The following is an 889-nucleotide window of genomic DNA, read 5'->3' as shown; positions in this document are numbered from 1 at the left end:
AGAGCACAATTCTATTCTGACACACATGGGATAAGGTTGCCATGAGTCAGAGCTGACTCCACAGCAACTGGTGATTTTTCAAATGAGGACATTGACTGCTGGAACCAAAGTTATTCCAGGAAACTTTTCTTTAGGAGATGAGAGCATACAGATCTCTTCTGAGATAAAGAAAGGCTTGCATGCTGTGGAGAGCTATTTGATATGTGTTGAGGAGAGGATATTCCAGGTAAAGCAGATTTCTCCACTGCTCTGCTCAAAGGGTCAGCAGCACATTTGCCTCTCACCGTCCTTTTTTTATGACTTCTCTTCCAAGCAGGGGTCCAAGGACAGGATCAATGAATTCTTCCAGGTTTTCAATCAGCACCACATCTCCTGCTTCCAGGGCACGCTCTATGGTTTGCAGGTAACTAGGGGAGAAAGTCAGGCAGAATAAGCATGTGGCAAGGAGTGATTCAGAAGCAATTTAAGAAGACAATCTTGACTTCAAAAGCACACTGGTTAACATGATGGCACAGCTGTTCGGGATAAATCAGGTGGCTACATTTTTTCGTGTTGAAAATTACTGTGATTTTATACATATAGAAAAAATACAAAATACAAAAATGAATGTGAAAATTAACCGCAAACCTCCCATCTATAATCATTTTGGTATTTAACTCTATATATTTTCAAGTTTAGGTTTACATTTTTAGATTCATATGGTGCAATGTTTTATAATCTGCTTTTTATACATAAAAATATATTGTAAATTCTTTCCTATGTTAAACTTTCTTCTACAGCAATATTTAGTGATTCTGTATTAGACCTAATAATACACTTTCATTTCTTAAGAATCAATTAACAAAGATCTAGGTTATTTTTAACTTCTCAATGCTATTAAAAGTTTTAT

At 36.1% G+C, this 889-nt stretch overlaps 1 protein-coding gene across 1 annotated transcript in view; it reads right to left on the bottom strand.

Annotated features, from left to right (window-relative positions):
• Positions 1-889, bottom strand: part of DNAH9 (dynein axonemal heavy chain 9) — a 722,341-nt gene that overhangs the window by 164,980 nt on the left and 556,472 nt on the right. Inside the window, exon 54 of the mRNA XM_007948048.2 lies at positions 285-407. Coding sequence (XP_007946239.1) covers positions 285-407 — 123 coding nt within the window. The remainder of the gene's footprint in view (positions 1-284; positions 408-889) is intronic.

This window comes from Orycteropus afer, unplaced genomic scaffold (genome assembly GCF_000298275.1).
Source record: "Orycteropus afer afer isolate SDZICR_OR568_19922 unplaced genomic scaffold, OryAfe1.0 scaffold00199, whole genome shotgun sequence".
In the NCBI taxonomy this organism is placed as follows: Eukaryota; Metazoa; Chordata; class Mammalia; order Tubulidentata; family Orycteropodidae; genus Orycteropus; species Orycteropus afer.
The sequence above is the reverse complement of the archived record's forward strand: the minus strand, read 5'-3'. Positions and strand labels throughout refer to the sequence as shown.